At 39.9% G+C, this 20,350-nt stretch overlaps 1 protein-coding gene and 1 non-coding gene across 5 annotated transcripts in view; both read left to right on the top strand.

Annotated features, from left to right (window-relative positions):
* Positions 1-20,350, top strand: part of PITPNB (phosphatidylinositol transfer protein beta) — a 62,042-nt gene that overhangs the window by 6,505 nt on the left and 35,187 nt on the right. For all 4 annotated transcript variants that reach the window (XM_027124414.1, XM_027124413.1, XM_027124412.1 and 1 more), the window contains exons 3-7: positions 1,174-1,319; positions 11,543-11,634; positions 12,290-12,297; positions 12,823-12,897; positions 14,532-14,615. In XM_027124414.1, the coding sequence (XP_026980215.1) occupies positions 1,174-1,319; positions 11,543-11,634; positions 12,290-12,297; positions 12,823-12,897; positions 14,532-14,615 (405 nt within the window). The remainder of the gene's footprint in view (positions 1-1,173; positions 1,320-11,542; positions 11,635-12,289; positions 12,298-12,822; positions 12,898-14,531; positions 14,616-20,350) is intronic.
* LOC113630106 (small nucleolar RNA U109) lies at positions 5,194-5,312 on the top strand. The gene has a single exon (XR_003436824.1). It is a non-coding gene; the product is annotated as a small nucleolar RNA U109 (small nucleolar RNA).

The raw sequence follows: 20,350 nt of genomic DNA on the forward strand, positions 1-20,350 counted from the left end.
GTGTGTGTGTGTGTGTGTGTGTGTGTGTGTGTGTGTGTGTGTGTAAATTAACCTGCAAGATAGCATCATACTCCCATGGGCTTTTTAGATATGAATATTTACTAAGCTTACAACCACCCCTGTTTTTTTATTCCTCAAATAAAATGTTAGTTTTGAATCATTACTTTTGAGAGGTAGCTTTTCTTTGAAAATATGCTTAAAAAAGAAAAAAACCTTTCTTCAAGGCTGTCTTCATTGGAAGGAAGAAATTTAGCCAGATTTGTAGAGACTGGAGATAATGCCATGATTGAGTCACTAGAACAAATTAGAACACAAGAACTTTGCTTTTTATCATTTGTTGGAACTGTTAGAAACTCCAGATTGGCATAGAACAATACTGCCCACCTACAGGTATGGGTGAAGTCCACTGAGAATTCTCATTCACTTTAAAATGAAATAGAAACCACTATCAGCAATTTCTTGCCTTTTATGGTAATACTTGGATATTTATAAATACTTTAAAAACAGTTTCTGTTTACTAGAGAACTTCACAATTAACTGTTCTGACCCTGGATACCCAGTACTGTTTGTGTTTAGGTGGGCAAGGGCCAAATCAGCCATGTCATATACATAAGCATGGAAAAGAACACCCCAGAGGTGTACTAAAATTTAGACTGTAATGGTTCTTTGTACTTGCAGGCTTTTATTGTTACACTGTATATTCCTCCTCATTATTGAGAACGGTATTCTGATTGCTCTGCTTTCTTATTTGGCGAAGTAACAATTATGTTCCTTCCATACCTTCTTTAGAAGTTTGTGAAACTAAATGAGGTATAATAGATATGAAAATGCTTTGGAAAATACAAATGTATATTTATTATTCAAAAAACTGAAACAAGTGTCAAGATGTCTTGATAAGTGGATAGTATATGTTAAAGCACCAGAATATTTGTAACCAACAGTTTTCTTAAATAATGGAAATCTTGTAAAATATTATAGTTTCTTGAAGCTGTATGATCATCTGGTGTTTGTCTCTCTAAACATATTGATTTCTGATTTGAGTCATGTTTTCATATAGAACACATGTGCTAAATGGTTTGGATGTGCTTTTCTATATCTACAATAAGATTTTAGCACAGGAAGTTCCTGCATTTATGCTGACTTATTGAAATTCTGTACTCTTTGATATTTCAGTATCAGGTTGGGCAGCTTTACTCTGTTGCAGAAGCCAGTAAGAATGAGACTGGTGGTGGAGAAGGAATTGAAGTCTTAAAGAATGAACCTTATGAAAAGGATGGAGAAAAGGGACAGTATACACACAAAATTTATCACCTGAAGAGGTAAGCAGGGTGTTCACATTTGGTGCTTAGTCATCATATTAAACAATCACGCTTTGACTACCCAGCCTACTTATTCAGTATGTAACTACCTAACTCACTAGTAGATGTGCTGAGGTGCTTTAAAAAATTGTAATGTGACCCCCCCCCAAAGAATTTTTTTTTCATTGTGCTAATATGTTGCATTTTAATTTTTTGAGAGTGTTTCTCTCCCTTTATTAGTTTTTTTTTTTGCGGTACGCGGGCCTCTCACTGTTGTGGCCTCTCTCGTTGCGGAGCACAGGCTTCGGACGCACAGGCTCAGCGGCCATGGCTCACGGGCCCAGCCACTCCACGGCATGTGGGATCTTCCTGGACTGGGGCACGAACCCGTGTCCCCTGTATCGGCAGGCGGACTCTCAACCACTGTGCCACCAGGGAAGCCCTTTATTAGTTATTTTTAAATTATACAGTGATCTGTCTGCTTATTAAACAATTCAAACAGAAGATTATAAATTAAAAACTTAGTCCCCATCTCACATCATCACACACCCATAACTCCAGAGAGAAACTAGAAACAGCCTAGAGTTTATCCTTACAGATCATTTTCTATACGTATTCAAATAAGTTTTTAAAAAACATAGAGGGCTTCCCTGGTGGCGCAGTGGTTGAGAATCTGCCTGCCAATGCAGGGGACACGGGTTCAAGCCCTGGTCTGGGAAGATCCCACAGGCTGCGGAGCAACTAGGCCCGTGAGCCACAACTACTGAGCCTGTGCGTCTGGAGCCTGTGCTCTGCAACAAGAGAGGCCGTGATAGTGAGAGGCCCGCGCACTGCAATGAAGAGTGGCCCCCGCTTGCCACAACTAGAGAAAGCCCTCGCACAGAAACGAAGACCCAACACAGCCAAAAATAAATAAATTAATTAATAAAAAACATAGAAATATGTCACTTGTATCATTTATTGTTTCCCACAGCAAATGGGATCATACCATACATATGGTTATGCACTTTGCATTAATTTTCATGCAGTGATATATCATGAGCATCCTTTCATGTTGTTATTATTTAATGCCCTTTCCATTCTTTTTAAAGCTGAGTAAAATTTTTTGGTGTGGACATAAGCATAGTTTACTTAACCATTCTCTGAATGGTAGGTTGATTTAGGTGTTTTAGGTATTTTTCTTTTTGTCTGTTACAGGTAGTATTTCTTTAAGTCTTTATGCCTTAGGTTACTATTTCTCTAGGAGAAATTCACTACAGTAGGATTGCTGGAAGTCCATGCTCCTTTAAAATTTTGATATTATTGCCAGATTGCCTTCCAAGAGTTTGAGAACATTTGTTTTCCCATATTTTTCTATCTTTTTAATTTTTGCCAATTTGATACACAAAAAAATAGCCCCTTGTTTAAATTTGCATTTCTTTATTAGTGAAGTTGAATGTCTTTTCATATTAATTTGGCCTTTTGAATTTCCTGTGTGACTTGACCCTTCAAATCCTTTGTTCATTGTTTTTATCTCTTTTGTTTGCAGAGGTTCTTTTGCACATTCTCCTAAATTTGGCAGTCTAATCTCTGTCTTTGGCATAAATATTTTAAAATAGAAAATGCATAGCAATATTTATCCAAGGGTGAAAGATCAGTAATGGTTTTTAAGCGTCTTTTTTTGTCAGTAGTGTCCCCAGTTTATCAAAGGAAGAGGGAATCTGCTCTGCTCTTGGCTTTCTTCTCTTCATGTTGATTAATGCCAGGGTTTTATAGAGGTTTTTAAAATTGCAGATAAGTTGTGATTATTAGTATTTTTCATATTTTCTCTGTTTGAGGCTATTGCTTCATTTATAATGACACATGAATATAAAGTGGGTCATCATTTTGTAGAACCTTAAATTTTACTTTTATTTTCGCTTAGAACACAGCATTTCTTTGTTTCTGATGCAGGTTTGAATGAAGGCAATAACTTTGATTAATCAGTTATCCATAAAGACTGTGTTATTCATGGTTTCTGTTAATTTGTTAGCACCTTAAGCATATCTAAAAATGTGCCATTTGAGAGAATTTTAGCATTCTAGATGGTATAACCTATAATATTTATAGTATTGAATTTACTTATGTTTACTCAGCTTACTCAGCTTACTTTTCTAGCATTTTATATTTACTTATTAATTGAATTTTACCAATATATAAAAACTCCCTTTATTATAAACATTCAACTCTCTGGAGCATCTAAAATAAACCAAAAAGTTTGATATGTAAAATTTTCTGTTGGTCTGTGATGTCCATATACACTTGAAATAGATTCCAAATATCCTTCGTTTGAAAACTAAGAGTTGGAATATTGAGAAAATGTTTGATATATTATTACATGGAAAAGACCAGTTGCTAAATTTGTACATAAATAATATGTTGTATATAATTTTAAAAGTTAATCAGAAAAATGCCTAGAAAGAGATTCATTAAAATGTTAAGAATGTTTTTCCCTTGGTGGTGGAGTTATGGGTGATTTAAATTTATTTTACTCTTCTGTATTTTTGTTTAATGAGAAAGTAAAGAATGATAAATATTAATTTTGAAATATCCGATTTAGGTGACACTCCAGCCATACATAATGTATCTGTTAAGTTCAAGAGGGCTGTATAAATATGGTTAGTGCAAGAGATATTATTATTATGGAGGGATTATTGGGATGAGGTTCGGAATTCCTTTCAGGCAATTAAATAAAGGAAAACCTTGGCTGTGGAGGCCACCCTCCCAGCACAGTCTAGCTTCTGGAGCTGCTTCTTCATTCCTAGAAGGAGCTGAAATCATTCCACAGTACCCTTTGGTTTCACCCTTTCATGCACTCCTTTAATCCTCATTGCAGTCCTGAGACATGGGCAGTATACACATTATACATAAGAAGGCACTAAGTTTCATATTTACTCGAAGTCACACAGGTAGTAAGTGGTGGGATGGAGACTGAGCCTGGATTCTGTGATTTCTAATCCCATGCTCTTTTGGTCACAAGTCAGTCTCAAGGGCCTGCACTGATGAGCACAGGTGTCCCATGAGAAGGGCGAGATGGGGTCTGATCGGATGGTGAGGACTATTTGATGCTCATAGAAGGCTGGCCTTGTCACACGGAGATGGCAGTTCTGGATGGAAGCGTGGAGAGGCATGAGACAGGAAAGGGAAGAAGGAAAGAAGGTGGCAGTAATGGATCTCAGGCAGTGTGGCAGATAATAGCCACTCTGGTGGTAATGAAAAACAATAAAAAAGCTGTCTGTTAATAAAGACAAAACAGGGACCCACTGTCGCTGTGGTCCCGTAGGGGAGGTCATGGAGCAAGGGCAATCAGATGTCCACGCTCAAAGTCATCAGTGTCATACTGAAGGCACAGTAGCCCCAGGATAACTGTTATGGAAGGGTAAAGAATCGTTTAGCAGCAAGTGCTCAGGCCTTCCTGTGGAGGAAAGACCACAGGCATGGCCCAGGGATGGCAGTACAGCCCCATCAGACTTCAGTGTCCTGCAAGGGCATCCATTCAGCATGCTGAAGACATACCCACAGTCCCTAGAGAGTTTTAGAGCTCTCTCTCCCTGAGGAAGTTAAATTTGTGTCCAGAAATATGTGTTCCCTTTTCCAGGATTTATTCCATTGGGAAACCTATAGTGCTCTGTGCACTGTCACTGTATAGCATTGATAGACAGGCTTGCAGACTTGGCAAACCTTGCTGGGTAAGTTGGTTGGCTGAGGCTGCCAGCACCTTACTTTACATTTGGGACACTTGAATTCTGAGGTCTGCTTTACCAAGTGCTATCGAGGTCTCTGAATTCCCTGGTCAGTATGCTTTCCCATTTCAGCAAAAAACACTTCATGGTAAGATATACACACTTAATCTCAGCCAGAAGATTGAGAAACAATCTTGGTGAAGTATTAAAAAATTCAAAATTTAATACATCCATAACATGCTACGTTAAAGAAGGAGTTCTCAGGGCTACCAGCCTTACAGTAGAGGTTGAGTAGTATATTTTTCCTACATAAAAATAAAATAAATACAAAATTTAGTGATCATCGCAAGGGACATTTCAAATGTCTGGTTTCCCTGAGTCTCAGGTAATAGTCCTCTTATGGGATGATATTCTTTCCATTTCCTTTGATAACTTATAGTGAGTGTTCACCCATTGTGATTCTAAGCAGAGGATCTAGTACTTCCTGTGTACTGGTCACTGTAAGTGCTCTAGGTGGGAGCTCATTCATTCCACATGTCAACCTTTGCTAGTGAGGAAACTAGGTCCAGTAACTAAGATTTCAGTAGCTGGCTGATATGTCACTGCTGTTTGGTAGCAGAGATAGCCCAGGAACCCAGGAGGCGTTGTGGCTCCTCTTTATCGCTCTCTTTACTGCTGAGCCCTGTGGGAGGAAATTTTCCATTTCCTAAAGTGAAGTCCAAAAGAGTTTACAGAGAAATTTCTTCCAAGACCATGGATTTCACCACATCCCATTTTCTCCTAAGTCTTTAAAGTCGCCAGTCTTTATCCAAAATAAAGTTGAACTTAACAAGGTACTTACTCAAGATTACCCATGTATCTCCAATTGTTATAACTCTGTCCAAAGTAAAAACCCTTGGCTCTAAGCAAGCCCATCTCTTTATTGTCCTCGAGAAGTGACCTGTTCCGCCCCTGTCAGGTTGCTCATAACCTGCTTGGTTTCCTGAGCACAGGTCAGATCTGTCCCGTGCATTCCTTGACTACTTTCATTCATATTGATCCTTCTTCCTTAAACACCATCACTTTTTGTCACTTCTCCATTTGACACCTAATCAGGTATTTCTGTATGCATACATTTTTGTCTTGTTGTATACCCCATTTGCCAAAAAAGTTTGAGGACGTTTCCTAAGGTTGTTTAATATACACTTAATAGTGGATGGAGGGGAGGTGAGACAGAATTTATTGGTTGAAGAATTTTGAAGCTGGTCAAGGAAATGTGGTGCAGCTTTTAAGATGGTATTTCAGAGAAAAACTTGCAGCTGTCCTGAGACCTCATACAGACACACTGACCAATCCTTTTGCTATTGTTTTCTCTTCCTTCTTGGGGAAAATCAGCATTACTGTTTTTTATTCCCCATAAGCATTATAATCTAGTCAACTTCATTCAGTCCTGGATGATGGAGAATTCATAAAGCTTTATCAGCTCCAAAATGGCCTCGTTCCTCAAAGGTCGAAGCAGAGGTTTTATTGAAAATCATTGTTTAAAAGTTTCATGTGGTTCAAGTTAAGAGCTCATTTTTGTAAGCAGCAAGAGTCATTTGCCAGGAACTTAAGTTATGTTCGTGTTTAAAAATGAGAAGTTTAAATCATCTGAGAATGCAAAGGTTGATTACATATGATGTTTCACAGAGATATGAGCATCACTGAGTAAGTATAGTAAGTAAGAAATTAATAAATATCAGCCAAGTAGAGTAATTCGTTCTTTAGTCGAGAATTAGCTGTCAACACATAATTTTTTTCTCTGTATATAGGCCTGAGTCTTAAGATTTGAATAGTTCAAAGTTTTCTACATCAGGAGTGATCCTATTTCAGAAGAATGTCAGACGTTTTCCAATGTAGTTTCTTCTTTATGGTATATTTCATTTCTCATTCCTACTTTCCTTTTGTTCTGTGAAAAATACTTCTTTCTCCTTTTGTTTTTTATAATTCTCTTGAATTTTAGAGTCTTGTTATACCTTCCAGAAGTTATTCAGTTTGTGTCTGGCGATTTTATTCCTTTCCCACAAATTGGGGAATTTTAAGTAAGTTTTTAATTTTTTTCCCCTTATATCTCTCCCTTTCTTCCATCTCTAGCACCACTGCGTTAATGCAAGCTCCATGTCTCTCAGACTTCTCCGGTTGCCTCCCTGCATTCATCTCTTGCTGTTCATTCTTTTGACTGTTATAAATAATGCTGCTATAAACATTTGTGTACAAGTTTCTCTGTGAACATATGTTTTCATTTCTCTTGGGTATGTACATACACATGTACACGTACCTACAATTGGAATTGCATACGGTAACTCCTCACTTTTTGAAGAAGTGCCAGACTTTTCCGAAGTGATTGTACCATCTTACATTCCCAACAACAGTGTATGAAGGCTCCATTTTCTCCACATCACTGCCAACACTTGTTATTTTTGGAATTTTTTTTTTAATGGCAGCCATAGTAATGGGTGTGAGGTAGTATCTCATTGTAGTTTTGATTTGCATTTCCCTGCTGATTAATGATGTTGAGAATCTTCTCATATGCTTATTGATCATTTGTAGATCTTTGGAGAAATATCTGTTCAAATCTTTTACCCATTTTTAAACTGGGTTGGCTTTTTATTGTAAGAGTTCTTCATATATTCCGGATACTAGTCTCCTATCAGATACATGATTTGCAGTATTTTTCCCCCATTTGTGAGTTGTCTTTTTCATTTTCTTATATCCTTTGAGGCTTAAAAAGCTTCTAATTTTGACATTCAATTTATGTTTTTTTCTAAGAATTTTATACGTTCAGCTCTTTCATTTAGCTCTTTAATCCATTTTTAGTTAACTTTTGCTGCCGTCCATTCTTGCCCACTCCATTTAATTTTCCACACAAAGCCAGAATGATATTAAAACTTAAATCACATTGTGTCATTCCCCTCCTTCGAGCCTTCAGTAGCTTCCCATCATACAAAGAATAAAATCCAAACTCTTAGGCCTGTGAGAGGAGCCCCATGTGATCTGTCTGCACCCTGCCCACCTCATCATCCTTGTCTTGTATTCCTCTGTTCTTTGTTCACTACAGTCTCACCATGCTGGAGGCCTCCCGAGCGGCCCAAGCAGACCAGATCTTTTGCTATCTTAGGACCTTTGGTCATGCTGGTCCCTCTGCCTGCTCTGGTGTTCGCTGTCTCTTCATGTAGCTGGCCCTCTGCACCCTCCAGTCGCCACTGTAGTGTCACTTCCTCAGGGAGGCCTTTCTGAGTACCCTTGCCGCAGGTACTCACTTGCCCACTGCTATGTTCCTTAAAACTCATAGCCTTCAGGAAAGGTAATTTTCATTGTCATTTGTTGTTTGCTGGCCTGTTTTCTCTTTCCCTCCCTGGAAGGTGAGCTCTGGGTAAGAATTGTCCCTGTTTGTACACCATTATGTACATGGTGCCTGGCAAAATGGACAGGTGGTAAATACTTTAGTGGATGAATGAATGAGGTCTCCAGTGTCTTTAAGGTATATTTTAGTTGATTATAAAATGAAAGATTATTTATGACGAATTAATGTAGTCTTCAAATTCTTCCCCATGTTTTTCTACATTTTGATGTTTATCCACAGTAGGATGGAGAAGGATGGAAAAATGGAACTTTGAATGGTTTTGTTTGTTTTGTCTACAAGAAGATGTAAACATTTCATTGGAAAAAGTGCAGTTTGAAATGATTTGCCAAGGTATTATTTATCTCAGGAACAAGATTTTTTTAAAAAGCTCCTACATCAGAAGTTCAGTGTACACAATGGTCATTTATTATGTATCTTTTAAATCATATAAGCCCTTTGTTTTCTTCTGCAACTATGACGAAGTTGTCTTACTGCACAACAGATAGGTTCACAACCATTGGTATATTGAGGTTAGATCTTAATATTGATAACACAACTGATAAAACACTTCAGTTGAATTTTACCCTGAAGTTAAGTATTCTTATTTTGTATTCAGAGATGGGGTAGGGGAAGGGCTGTGTATTGGCAAAGTACCTTTGTGCATCTGGACATTATACTGTGGCTGACTCTTAAACTCTGAAATCGAGATGTGTTTACCTTGAGGTAAGCACTGTCATGCATGTTGGTTTATCATGAGGACAACATTTTGTGACTAGTTTGGGGGAATAAGAGGAGGAATGTCCTTTTTAATTTGTTTGTTTTTGAAGGTCTAGCTCTATTTTGTCAATTTGGTTAATATTTGTCCCTTTTCTGAGACTCTAAGCTTCCAAAACAGAGTTTCCTGCATGTTAACTAAAGTGACTTCCTAAGTGATACTGAGGTGGAAAACAAGGTACGTGCTTTCAGTTGTGTACGAATGGCACACTTGACCTGCCTTGTTAGGAATATATTAAAGTTGCCATTAATGAAAATTCCTCTCCTTTAAAGTAGAAGTGAAATTCAGTTTTATTTTCTCCATTTATACATTTTCCCTAAATTTAGTCAGATTCATTGAGGAGAGATGTATGTTAACGTTCTCATGTTAAACGTAAAAAACCAGTAAATTTGAAACAAAACTAGCTCAAAGGTTTGGTCGTTTTTAACTAAGTCAAAACATAAAATGAATTGGAATTCGCATGGTAGAAAAAGCATGCTGGAAATAAGACAATAGGCATTTGGAAGCAAGACCATGAAACACTAAAACTTCCTTACAGATTTGGCTCATGCTGGCCGTCAGTAACTGACTGCCAATTTTCTTGTTTGTGTCAGCAAATTTTAAAACTTGATGAATATTAAGGTTTTTAGAATATTGGGCACTATAGGAATAAATAGAATAGTTCAGAGTATGTTTCTGAGCTGGTACACAGCTACTTTTCTCCTGCCTTTTTCTAAGTTGACCAAGTGAACCACTGATATAATCTGTTCGTCATTCTCTCAGATGACAGGTAATCTTGTAGCTAGTATTATAAAACATTCCCCATATGTATTATGTTATACCCTGATTAGACCTCTCCTACATTTAAAGGAGTTTTGGTTCCAGTTTTTTAGCAATGGAAGAAATAATTTGGACTGCTTAGAGATTCCTTGACTTTTAATGTGATATTATTTTCATGTATCCTGTCTTTTTTTGTTTTTTGTTTTGGTTGGAATACATTTATTTCATCTGTCTGTAAACAAGGCATTTAAGAGTTACGGCATTTTTTAAAATACATATTAAATCAGGTGAGTTAAACTGTAGGGAATTCCTAAACTGTACCGTTCTTGGTACTGCAGAGGCAAGGAAAGGACTGTCTACACTACTGTAGCTGTGTAGCTCTCTGGCTGGTGTGGAGTTCATTCCATCTACCTTGCTTAGTCTCCAAAATTCAACATAGGAATATCTTTGTTCAACTGCTCAATCTTACTATGGGGCTAGCAGTCCTCTCTGGGTCTCATGTATCTTTAGTTTGTTCTTTCTCTTAGTTTAGGAAATTAAGTTGTGCTTGAAGGTTGTCAGAAAGCAGCTCTGATGGAAAAAATATACGCAGGGCTTCAAGTTGGAGGATATCATTTTGACATACAGTTATTCAGCCACTTAAGTGCTGGTTACATGAAATAATGAATTAGTGCTTAACTCATAGTGTTATTGAGGGATTAAAGTGAAGAAAGGCACGTGAAAGCACCCAGCTGCATGTCAAATTATAATTAAAAAGCAGTAACCACTGTTTAGTGGGCTCTCACTGCACTGCACCATTGCTAAACACATTACAGATTCTGTCTGATGGAATCCTCTCAATAACCCTGCGGAGTACATAGTATGAAGTCCGTTCAACACAGGAGGAAGTTAAGAGCGCCAAGTAATATGCCCTAGGTCACACAGCTTCTAAGCGGTGACGTTGGGATTTGAATCCAACCTGTGGAAAGCCTGTGCATGTAAAACTGCTTTCTGTACTGTAGGTACCGATCAGTAAAATGGTCATTTCATTTGTACTGCTTTGAAGACTGATAAAACTGATTTTCCATGTTTGTTAACCAGTTGTGTTTTCTGTTTGTGGTGTGTCTGTGGATGTCCTTTGCCCATTTATCTGTTGGAATCTTTCCTGATTATCTCATGAATTTGCAGAAACTCATCATGTATTAATTACATATTTAACCCATCTACTCTGACCATACTTGAGGCAGCAATTAACATTCATTTTCCAAGTCTACAAAATGTTATACTTGAACATATTTGAATATCTTACTCTGTACATGGATCCTTCACATTATCATTTTTCTTTAAGTTTATTCTGTAAAATGTATTAAAGGACTTTTATTCAGAGTCGTTATCTTATTTTGGCAACTATATACTGCATTAAGAAACAATGTGGTGTAGTCTAAACTGCAGGAGAGAACTTCTGTGTTGTATTATGTGCAGGTTGAATAGCTTCAGTTAACCCTTAGATCTCATATTAGGGGAGTAGGTCAAAAGCCATAAGAAAGAATTGCTTCTATTTTAAAAAACAATAATTTTATATTTGAGTACTCTTTGAAGCAGTCTGATAGCAGCCAACGAAGAATTAATGGTGCTGTTGAAAATATATCCAGTATTTCTCTCCTCAAAGCAAAGTCCCTGCATTCGTGAGGATGATTGCTCCCGAGGGCTCCTTGGTGTTTCACGAGAAAGCCTGGAACGCATACCCCTACTGTAGAACAAGTAAGTCTGGTTCCCAGAAACCGTTTCACCCTTCTACCCTGCGGCTAATGAGGAAAGGGACTGCGGTGCCCGCGCCTTAGAGAAAGGTAACACGAAGCAAGGCCTTCTTTGGGTTGTCGGGGAGTCACTGCAGGCACTGGCAGAGAGGCAGCTGGGCTGGGTCCCGCCCCCAGGCCCTAGTGAGGGACACGTGTTCATTCCCAGATGACAGGCACCTTGAGGTCCTCCGTTGACCAAGCAGGCTCCACGGGGAGCAAATAAAAGGAATACAGAAACCTTAAAGGTCATTCTCATGCACAAGTGTCATTTGATGTAGTTTCAACAGTATTTTACTTGTATTGCCACATAGTAGAGGAAGAATATGACGGACAGACTCCTCAGTTTCCTGTTGTTTGCTAAGTTAGCCTTATAAACGATGTTTTGCTTTTGTGACATTATTCTTTTACCATTGTTTTAAAATTAGATTATTGATTCCACAATCTAAAGTATCCTATAGTGTCACTGTTTAGAAGTTGTGTTTTGCAGATATAAACCAAATGTTCTGTGTTGGCAGGTAGTTTAATCTTTGTGACATTAAATATTGTGACAATTTTGGCTCCAATTAATATTCTGACATTTTTCCCCTTTTGTCGCCTACCTGTTCGTTATGCCTCAGTTGTAACGGTGAGTAAAACTCTTTTTGTGTCACATACTCTTCATCTATAAACTTTGCTTTACATAGTAATATTTTCAACTATTTCTTGCTCTTTTCTTAAAACTGCCCACTGCTGCATGGCTGCTCCTCGGTGCTCCTGGCAGCAGCTCGCGCTCCACCTCGTGCTCCATTGTTAAGGGGCTCTTTCCAGCCTTGCCTCAAAACTCTCCCTATTCACTTTATTTTGCTTCTGCTACTTCCTTTGAATGCCAGATTCACTCGCCAAACCTCACAGCTTCTTTACTATTAGCCCTGTGTGCTGTATGACAAGCAGGGTTGTTTACATTATTTAAAAGCATGCAGCAATTGGTTGGCCTGACAAGTCTGTAAAAGTAGGCAGCTAATGGTTCTTTGTCACTTGAGGACCAGTGTTCCTATGTCAGTCTTCCTATAGAGTCAAAGCATGGATACTTGTGCTGGGGAAAGCTCCTGCAGACATGAGCCCCAAGAACCAGTGGAAGATCACTATCATTTTACTGTTGTGTTTTCTGCAGAATGAATATATGAAAGATGATTTCTTCATTAAAATTGAAACATGGCACAAACCAGACTTGGGAACATTAGAAAATGTAAGTTTTGACTCTGGGCTTTCAGTGTAGAAGGCCCTGGAAATGGGAATACTGTAGTCATTTTGTCATCACCAAAGTGATGCCACCTGCCTTAGATGAGCACCTGGCCACACCGGGGTGTGTGTCAGATTGCAGTGAGGCAAGCACACAGCCAGAAACAAACGGGCCTTCCTTGTCAGTCCCTTGCCCTGGTGTGTGAGTGGACTTTGGTGAGGTTGCTGTTTTTATCATCACTTCTCTTTTCCTGGGACAGGGAGAGCATAGATAAAAATTCACAGATAATTTTTTTCATCTTTTCATCTGTGTATTTGCCAGAGCTGCTCTGCATAGCAAAATTGATTGCTTTAATTTTCACCTCCATTCCATTTTGCTGGAATATGGGTTGATTTCAGAGAAATGGCCAAAAGGCAGGAGGGAGAAGGTACTTTGAATGATTTACAGAAATGTTGACAAGCTCCTGCCTTTTACAAATTGGTGCACATTTATCCCTAAAGTAAATTACCAAAAACTCAGTTAAGACTCAGTGTAGTCATTAACTTGTAAGGTTTGGCAGGGAACTTGGGAGGGCATCTGGTATAGGTTGATGCCCTGGCCCAGTGGTTCTCAAAGGTGTGATCTCTGGACCTTGTTAGAAATGCAGACGGCTCAGGCCGTCTGGGAACTTGCTAGAAATGCAGCAGCATCTGGGAACTTGTTAGAAATGCAGACGGCTCAGGCCTCACTGTATACCCACTGAATCAGAATCTCTGGAAATGGGGTCCAGCAGTCTATTTTCTGGTGGGCATTCCAGTTTGAGAACTACCGTTCTAACCTTATGATATGCTGTTATGGGAAAGTAAGTTTATGGTAATTGTTGTAGATTCTTTTCTCCCTGTGGTTTAATGTTATTGGTGCCAATCAGTAGAACTTTAATGATAATTTGTAGTATTTGACTTGAGTTTTTCTTCGAGATGATCATTTGACTTTTCACGTTTTTTTTTTTACAGTAGCTCTAAAATTTAGTCGAAATGAGATATTTTGGTATGCTTTAGTCTGTATGATTTAATTTGCCATTTTTAGTTTTCAAATGGGCGTATCTTTGGCAGTTTTTAAACAGTTCTTTATGGGTTCATAGATGGAGTTTCAGAAATAAATGATTGAACAACATGAGGTATAGAGGAATTGACATCCTACTGAAACTGAATAGCTTTAGGATAATCAAATACAGGAGAGGATTTAGACCATACAGTGCAGCCTCTTAAAATGTAATTATAATGTCACCTTCTGTTTGTCTAGGACTTAGAGGTTACAAGGACTTTGTCATGTACCATTTGGGTTAAACATAGGTCAGGTACATTTTTTGTATAAATCATCTCTAAGGGCTACCAGAAAATAATGGTGACAGATTTCTGTTAATTTGGCATTATCCCCTTCCCTCTCCCCCTCCCCCACCCCCACTTATTATTTGGGGTTACAGGGGTAAAAGATTTTGAGATCCCTCCAGCCTTCAGACAACTAATTTAATGAAATAGCAATTTGGATTTTTTTATTCCTCATAATGTACTCCGAGAGTCTAAAGATAAAAGATTATGGATGTAAGTGTAGTAGTTTTGCCTAACAGTTTGCTTTGTTTCCTTTCTCTTTGTCATATATAGGTACACGGTTTAGATCCGAACACATGGAAAACTGTTGAAGTTGTCCACATAGATATTGCAGATCGAAGTCAAGTTGAACCAGCAGTAAGTATGATGTACAACTTGATGACGTTTTAACCTGTTGCCTTTTACATCTAAAAATTGTTTTATTTTTTTTTCTGGTATGACCTACCTTTCTACACTGAAATAAGCCTGGAACTTAGGTCTGGGTCCAAAAAGAGATCAGAGCAGCAAAAGAGATCAGAGAATAAGAGAGAAGGTGATTTGTTTTTTCGTGTGGATTTCACCTTTGTACAAGTGATCCCTCTGAGAAATCCCAGTATACCCAGGATATACATAGGAGTTTGTTTTCATTGGGGGGGAAAAAATAACATTATTTTACAAAAGAATTTTCTCTTGAGCTTCTTTAAATACTATGGGTCCCTTGTACATTTAAAGTCTGATTAAGAAAGCAAAAATTTAATTTACATACAAATTTTCAGTAATTCAGGGCTAAAGTTGTCATTTGTGGGAAATGGTTGATGGTAGAATATCCCAGTCTAACAGTTGTGTAGCTTTCTCTTTTGAGTCTTACTAGATGTAATTATTTGTACTCTAGACTTTTGACTTAATTAAAAAAAAATTTTTTCCCCAAAAAGTAAGGACCCTTAGTCCTCACCCCAACCCCAGCAATTAAGACCCGTGTTATTACTTTGCCCCAGTTTATAAATGTGAACTCAGTTCTTGTAGTGTGTGGGGTACAGTTGTGGATTTTTTACGTGCTAAAATAACCGGTGGCCCTCTTCCTGCTAGTCTGGAGAACTAAAACTTTGCAATAAGAGTGGCAGCCCTTGGTTTGTCATGGCAAAGCATGGCACATTCGGTTAGGATCCCTTTCCATTTCATTTTTGTGCTTATTCCCTGAACTTGAGCAGTGTTGTAAGCTGAACAGAAATAACCCAGATAGTAAATGTCTGGTTTTGCCATTGAAATTGAAAGGTAAGCTTTCAAAAACAAAGGTTCGACCTTTTTTCAGAAATCACTGGGGTTGGGACTGCCAGCAGTGACCCTCTGCTAGGCCAGGTCCTGTTCTGTTTAGGGCCCCCTCCCCGATAAGAAGTGTGAGCACAGATAAGGGACTCTTGTCATAGAAATTCTTAAATTTTAGTCATGCTGTGATTTGAAGTTATTCTGTTTTAGTGATATTTCCACCTCTGAAGTTATATTGGACTTTTTTATCCTTAGAAATGAATGTATGTTCTGTTTTAAAAACAACATTCAGGTGTCTGTTTGGCCCCTTTATCTCTCTTTATCTCTCTTGGTATCTCTTCCAGCCATGAGTTCGAGTGTGTTAAAGAGTGTGGTGATAGGGTGAAAGATCACTGGGAGTGGGTCACTGATGGCTAGGTCAGGGTAGCTCAGATGCCTGGAGCAGCAGTGCTGCCCACCGGGATTGGGTGAAGGCACTCGGATCGTATTGCGGGTGTTTGACTAAGTTGTGCTGGCCAAGCAAAACGGTCCCGTCTTGTGGCTCAGAGGTTTGCATTCCACCTTGTTCTCCAGCAGAGCACAAGGCACCTTTGATTTTGCTGGGGGCACAAGAGTAGTTCTTTGTTCCTGTCCTCAGGCTAAAATGGGCTCCCAAACAATGTTTGCAGGCAACAGTGCAAGGGGAAAGAACAGTTCAGGCTGATTGTGCAAGAGCCCTGGAGGCCCTCATTCCCTTCCTTCCACCGCAGCCTCACCTCCAGAGAGGAGGGAAGGCACTGCTGGCCCGGGATGCACGATAGCAGCATTGCCACAGGGGCTCTGGCTGGAAGGCACCACAGTGCAGAGGCTCAGCAGGTGGCTCTCTTTTTGGAAGGATGTGTGTGTGGGGTGAGGGGGATAGATAGTGAGAGAGAATGGATTGGGCCCAGATGAGAGGGGTCTGCATTGTTGAGTCCATGGCGCTGTCACTGAGAACATACACTTTGAAACTAGATGGGCTTCAGATTCAAATTCTGAGGTCTTGCTACCTACTGGCTATTTAGTTATTTAACCTCTCTTCCTGATTTATGTTGTGAAAAATGGGGCTGATTATCTCACAGGATTAAATTTGAGCACTTAGAGCAGTGCCTGCTTTAATAAATGTTCGCCATTATTGTCATTATTCTTAGCAGGAGTTCTGAGAATCTGTACACCAAGCATTGTTTGGGGAGTGAATAAGTGTTCACATATGTATGTGTGGTTTTGTTTTTCACCGTTCATAGCTCCTGTTTTCCAAGTTACACCTTAAGGTTAGTTTAAAGTTTACTGAATTCACAGTACCTTTTTTTATTGTAGTAAAATACACATTAGATTTACCACTTCAAACATTTTAAACGTGCAGCTCAGTGGCGTTTAATACATTCACAGTGTTGTACAACCATCATCACCATCTAGTTCTAGAACATTCTCACCTCCCCGAAAGGACACCCTCTACCCATCACTCCTCACTGCTCCCTCCCCCCAACCTTTGGCTACCACTAAGTGTTTTCTGCCCCTATGGTTTTACCTGTTTGGGATATTTTATATAGATGGAATCATAGCAATATCTGGCATTCTGTTTGTGGCTTCTTTTACTTTGGTATAATGTTTTCAAGGTTCATGCACCTTGTAGCATGTGTCATTTTGTCATTCTTTTTCATGCATGAAGAATAGTCCAGTGTATGAATACCATGTTCTGTTTATGCATTATTCTGTTGGTGGACATTTGGGTTGTTTCCACCTTTTGGCGATTGTAAATAGTGCTACTGTGAACATGTGTGGCACAGTAGCTTTTTGTTTGTGTGTTTTCTCAGTTGTGGAAACTACAAGTACAAATGATATCGTGTAGGGATTCTCAAAACCTTTTGACATTAAAAAAAGAAAGAAAGAACCTTAACATGCATATTTTCTGCTATAAAAGGAGAGAGGGGAACTCTGTGTGGTGGGAGGTGAGGGTGCCCTTGCAAGTTTGGGGCTTGGGGTGAGGGGCAGAGCACTGAGCTGCCTGGGGGCATGTGAAGGCTGAGGTGGGTGGAGCACGGGGAGTCATGGGGCTCGGGCTCTGCCTCTGCCTTCTGCACAGCCTCCTCCTTCCCCTCTGCTGGCACAGATGGTTGCCCCACTCTCTCCCTTCAGGTTCCACCCCCATCTGCTTGGCCTCCACTAGTTAATGTTTGCATTAGGATTAGCTCCTATTGCAAACACCTGGACCACCTGGCTCTCCTTACTTCTTGCCAGATCCAGTTTGGTTTTCTGTTGAATTAATTTGTTCCTTTGATTCTGCACTTTCATGTTCCTTGGAAATTATAGCCCACTGTGTCAAAGGAAGCTTTAAGGACTCACTTGCATTTCTGAAATGGCCATGTTGTCATAGCAGTCAACTCATATCGTGGGGCTCAGTCTGTGCTGCTGGCATAGCCCCCGGTAGCTCCTCAAGATGGTACAGTACCCTCAAGAGGCTTACACTCTGGGTGAGACAAACCCCGTACAGTGAAATAGTTAACAAATGGTGGGGGTGTGTGCTTGGTCCAGAGTGCATCAGGATTTCAGAGAAAAGAAATGATCTGTGAGGACAGAGGTCTGAAAAGACTGAGGAAGAGTCATAATATGACGACGAGTAGCGTTTTGATGGGTGGAGCGGTCCACCCCCACTCTCACTGCAGTTTTCCCTCTTACAGGCGTTGCTTTGATGTATGTTTGTTTGTTTTTTTCTCTCCCTTCTAAATAGAAATTGAACCCCAGAGGGAAGAATCTTTGTACTGTTAACCCTTGCTTCCCCAGCTCCTAGAACAGTGCCTGGGCTGTAATAGGTACTCAGTGAATGTATGTTGAATGAATGAGTGAATTGCAGGCAAGCAGAATATAAGCAGAGGTACAGGTGCGTTATCCAACGCTGAGGGAGAGGTTGGAATAATAGAGTTGAAGGGGGAACCTTAGCTACCTAGGCCTCAGTGCTTTCAAACTGTGCTTTGCAGAACCCTAAGTTTCTTGGAAACCACTCTGGTTGTTAGGACGAGTGCCTAGAGCATGGGGCTGGGAAGTTCCCTCTGCCCCTCTCCCAGCACAGTTCTGCATGTCTTACACTAGTCTTCACCATACGATTTACTTTGAACACAGTTCTGCAGCTACACATAGTTTGGTTTCAGGGCTAAACAGGGAGGTCCTATTGTACAAGTAAGGAAACTAAGGCCAGATAAACTGCGTTTTTCTCAAGGTCGTTGAGCTGATGCCTGAAGTGGAAATTCTAACTCAGTCCAGTATTCTTTCCACTGACTTGACTCCTTCCGAGCAGAGGCCCTGTCTGCTTTGTCTCTTTTCAAGCTGCCGCTTGAGCACTGTCTTCCTCTCCTCAAGCTGGTCTGCCACTGGCCACGTCACACTTCTTGTTCTGGCCTCCCTTCTGGGAACCTTCCTCTCTGTCCAAAGCCTGTGTGTCCTGCAGGATCTGCCTCCAGGGGATTTCACTTTCGTTGGCATCAGTCTTCCCCTGTGCTGAGTTTCAGCTCTTGTTCATTTCTTTGCTGTGTCTTGTTCTGTGTTCAGGAACCCATCCCCTCTTCACAGAGTGGTGACTTGTAAATAGGTGTCAGATGAACCTGATGAGCTTGAGGGCAATGAAGAAACTAACCTGTAACACCTGGGTTGGCCAGGGGTGAGGAATCAGGCACTCACATACATTCCCTGTGGGCGTGTAAGTCGCACAACCTCTGTTGCAGAATTGCAAATGCACGTGCCTTTTGCCCCAGCAAAATTCCACTTCTAGGAATTGGTCCTACTCAATGTGAAGTACCAAATGTATAAGCATAAGATTTTTATAAGGAAACAGTCTGAAGTCTTAAATGTTTCTCCATCGATGGGGAGCTGATGAAAAACGTGGTTCCACCCGTATGGTGGAGTTCAGTGTAGTCACCAGAAGGGAGTGAATCTTTTGTACTGATAGGGTATCCTTTCCAATAAATGTGGAGGGAAAAAGATAATATCTATATGCATGTATTTGCTTGCTTACGTATAGAGGTCAAGAAGTGTGTATAAGATGGTGGTGACAGTGATTCTTCAGCAAACGGGAGCAGCTAGATTAGATGGCAGGGGGATGGGGTAGAAGAGTCAGGGTCTGGCAGAGACATGCCCAGTGGACTGGGGGGGGGGGGGGATGTTCTCACTCAGTGTTCAGTTTTCTGTTGCTACGTGACAGATCACCACAAGCTGAGTTGCCGTGTAATGTAACCTAATCAAAGAAATGACAGCCCATCACTTTGCCACAGTCTCTTGGTTAGAAGCAAGTCACAGCTTCCACCTGTTCTCAGGGGAGATTACACAAGATTGTGACTCACTGGGGGAAAAGGGTCATCTTAGGATACGTCTGCCATACCAGTGGCCAATTTTTAGTACCTAAAGTTTGCTCTTTAAGGATTAAAGTGATGCTAGAATTGGGAGCTTGGTTAACTGTGCATGGGCCAACGAGGTGGATTTTCAGTAGGGAGACCTGAAGGTGTAGTCACCTCTCCATGCTCAGCCTGGCACCTTAACTCCTGGAAGTTTTAGTCTCAGTCTAATTCCTTGGTTTTTATTTCGTTTTTAATGAACTCTGGTTTTACTTGAATGAGCTAAATTTTCTTAAAACGTCTGAAATGTTTGAATTTCTGTCCTGCATATTACTTGCTTTAAAAGAAGTAAAAACAGTCGAAGAAGAAGTAAAAACAGTAAAAGAAGTAAAACAGTAAAAGAAGTAAAAACAGTAAAAGAAGTAAAAACAGTATTTTGAGAGGATAAGTAGTCAACTCTCCCAAATCAGGACAAATGTGAAATGGTTGGGAGTTAAGAAACCAGGAAGT

This window comes from Aethalodelphis obliquidens, unplaced genomic scaffold, assembly GCF_003676395.1.
Source record: "Aethalodelphis obliquidens isolate GAN/ISIS:26980383/991018 unplaced genomic scaffold, ASM367639v1 scaffold28, whole genome shotgun sequence".
NCBI classification, from domain to species: domain Eukaryota; kingdom Metazoa; phylum Chordata; class Mammalia; order Artiodactyla; family Delphinidae; genus Aethalodelphis; species Aethalodelphis obliquidens.